This window comes from Amphimedon queenslandica, unplaced genomic scaffold, assembly GCF_000090795.2.
Source record: "Amphimedon queenslandica unplaced genomic scaffold, v1.1 AMPQUscaffold_426_Cont27554, whole genome shotgun sequence".
NCBI classification, from domain to species: Eukaryota; Metazoa; Porifera; class Demospongiae; order Haplosclerida; family Niphatidae; genus Amphimedon; species Amphimedon queenslandica.
Genome location: NW_003559221.1, coordinates 32 through 972, shown reverse-complemented (window position 1 = coordinate 972; position 941 = coordinate 32). Strand labels below are relative to the sequence as shown.

The 941-nt window shown below is 36.8% G+C and overlaps 1 protein-coding gene across 1 annotated transcript; it reads right to left on the bottom strand.

The window, feature by feature from the left end:
* Nucleotides 1-31: 31 nt before the first annotated feature.
* On the bottom strand, nucleotides 32-726 carry LOC109593644 (nipped-B-like protein A; the record flags this gene model as incomplete). Its single annotated transcript, XM_020008635.1, has 3 exons — nucleotides 32-132; nucleotides 220-300; nucleotides 566-726. Coding segments are annotated over 3 exons (343 nt in total), but the record flags the coding sequence as incomplete, so codon positions are not given.
* Nucleotides 727-941: the final 215 nt, after the last annotated feature.

Sequence of the window (941 nt, the reverse complement as noted above, 5' to 3'; positions counted from 1 at the left end):
TATGGAAGTCAAGCTAAAAGGGGGTTAGTACCGAAAGTTTCTTAGGTTTCTCTTCGTGGTAGGTAGTCTCCCTAACGAGGCAAATATGTCCTCAATTATAAGGTCCCTGTGCTTCTCATAACGGGAAAATATCTACAAGATATTACAGAAATAAAAATATCAGATTAAGTACATGTATATGAAGACTGTATTATTATTATTATTAGCTGTTGATCTTACAGTTCTAACAAGTTTGAGAGCACTGAGCTGCAATGAGCTGATGTTTTCAACAAAGAATGGGAATATACCCAAACCTGACAACTAAAAGAGAGAGAGAGAGGGTATCAATTAACCATATAGTAGTATATGTACATGTACAATGTTTAAATACAGTATAGCCTCTCTTAATGGACACTCTCTATAGCGTACACCTCCATTTAACGGACAGCACCTAGTGTACCAATTACATTCCTTACTGTATAAAATAACCTCCACATAAAGGACACCTCTGTATAACAGAGACACTGTCAAAGTGTCCATTATATAGAGGCTAGTCTGTACATGCACAGTGCTATTCGTCCCTTACCTTTAGTACAGTCATGTCAGTTAGTGCCTGGGTCCCTAATAGTTGTGCTAACGTGTCCATCACTTCTACCATCCTATTATAAACTGACATGAGGACTTTATTGGACATTATACTGGCGGCACTGGTGTATCGTCTCTTCTGCTTAGCAAGAGCACCAGTTCCTGCATATGGAATAAAGAAGAAATGAATTACATGTACATCTGTATATTAATTTCTAAAGTTGTTCCAAAATTGGCTCAAAGTCCCTGTGCTATATAGTACAGGAACTTTGGCCAAATTTTGTCAAAATTGAAAAGTAGAGAATTTTCCGTTTTTATAATATTTCTTGATACATATACATGTTCTTATGTTGCGTAGAAAGTTTGAGCTGGTTCCG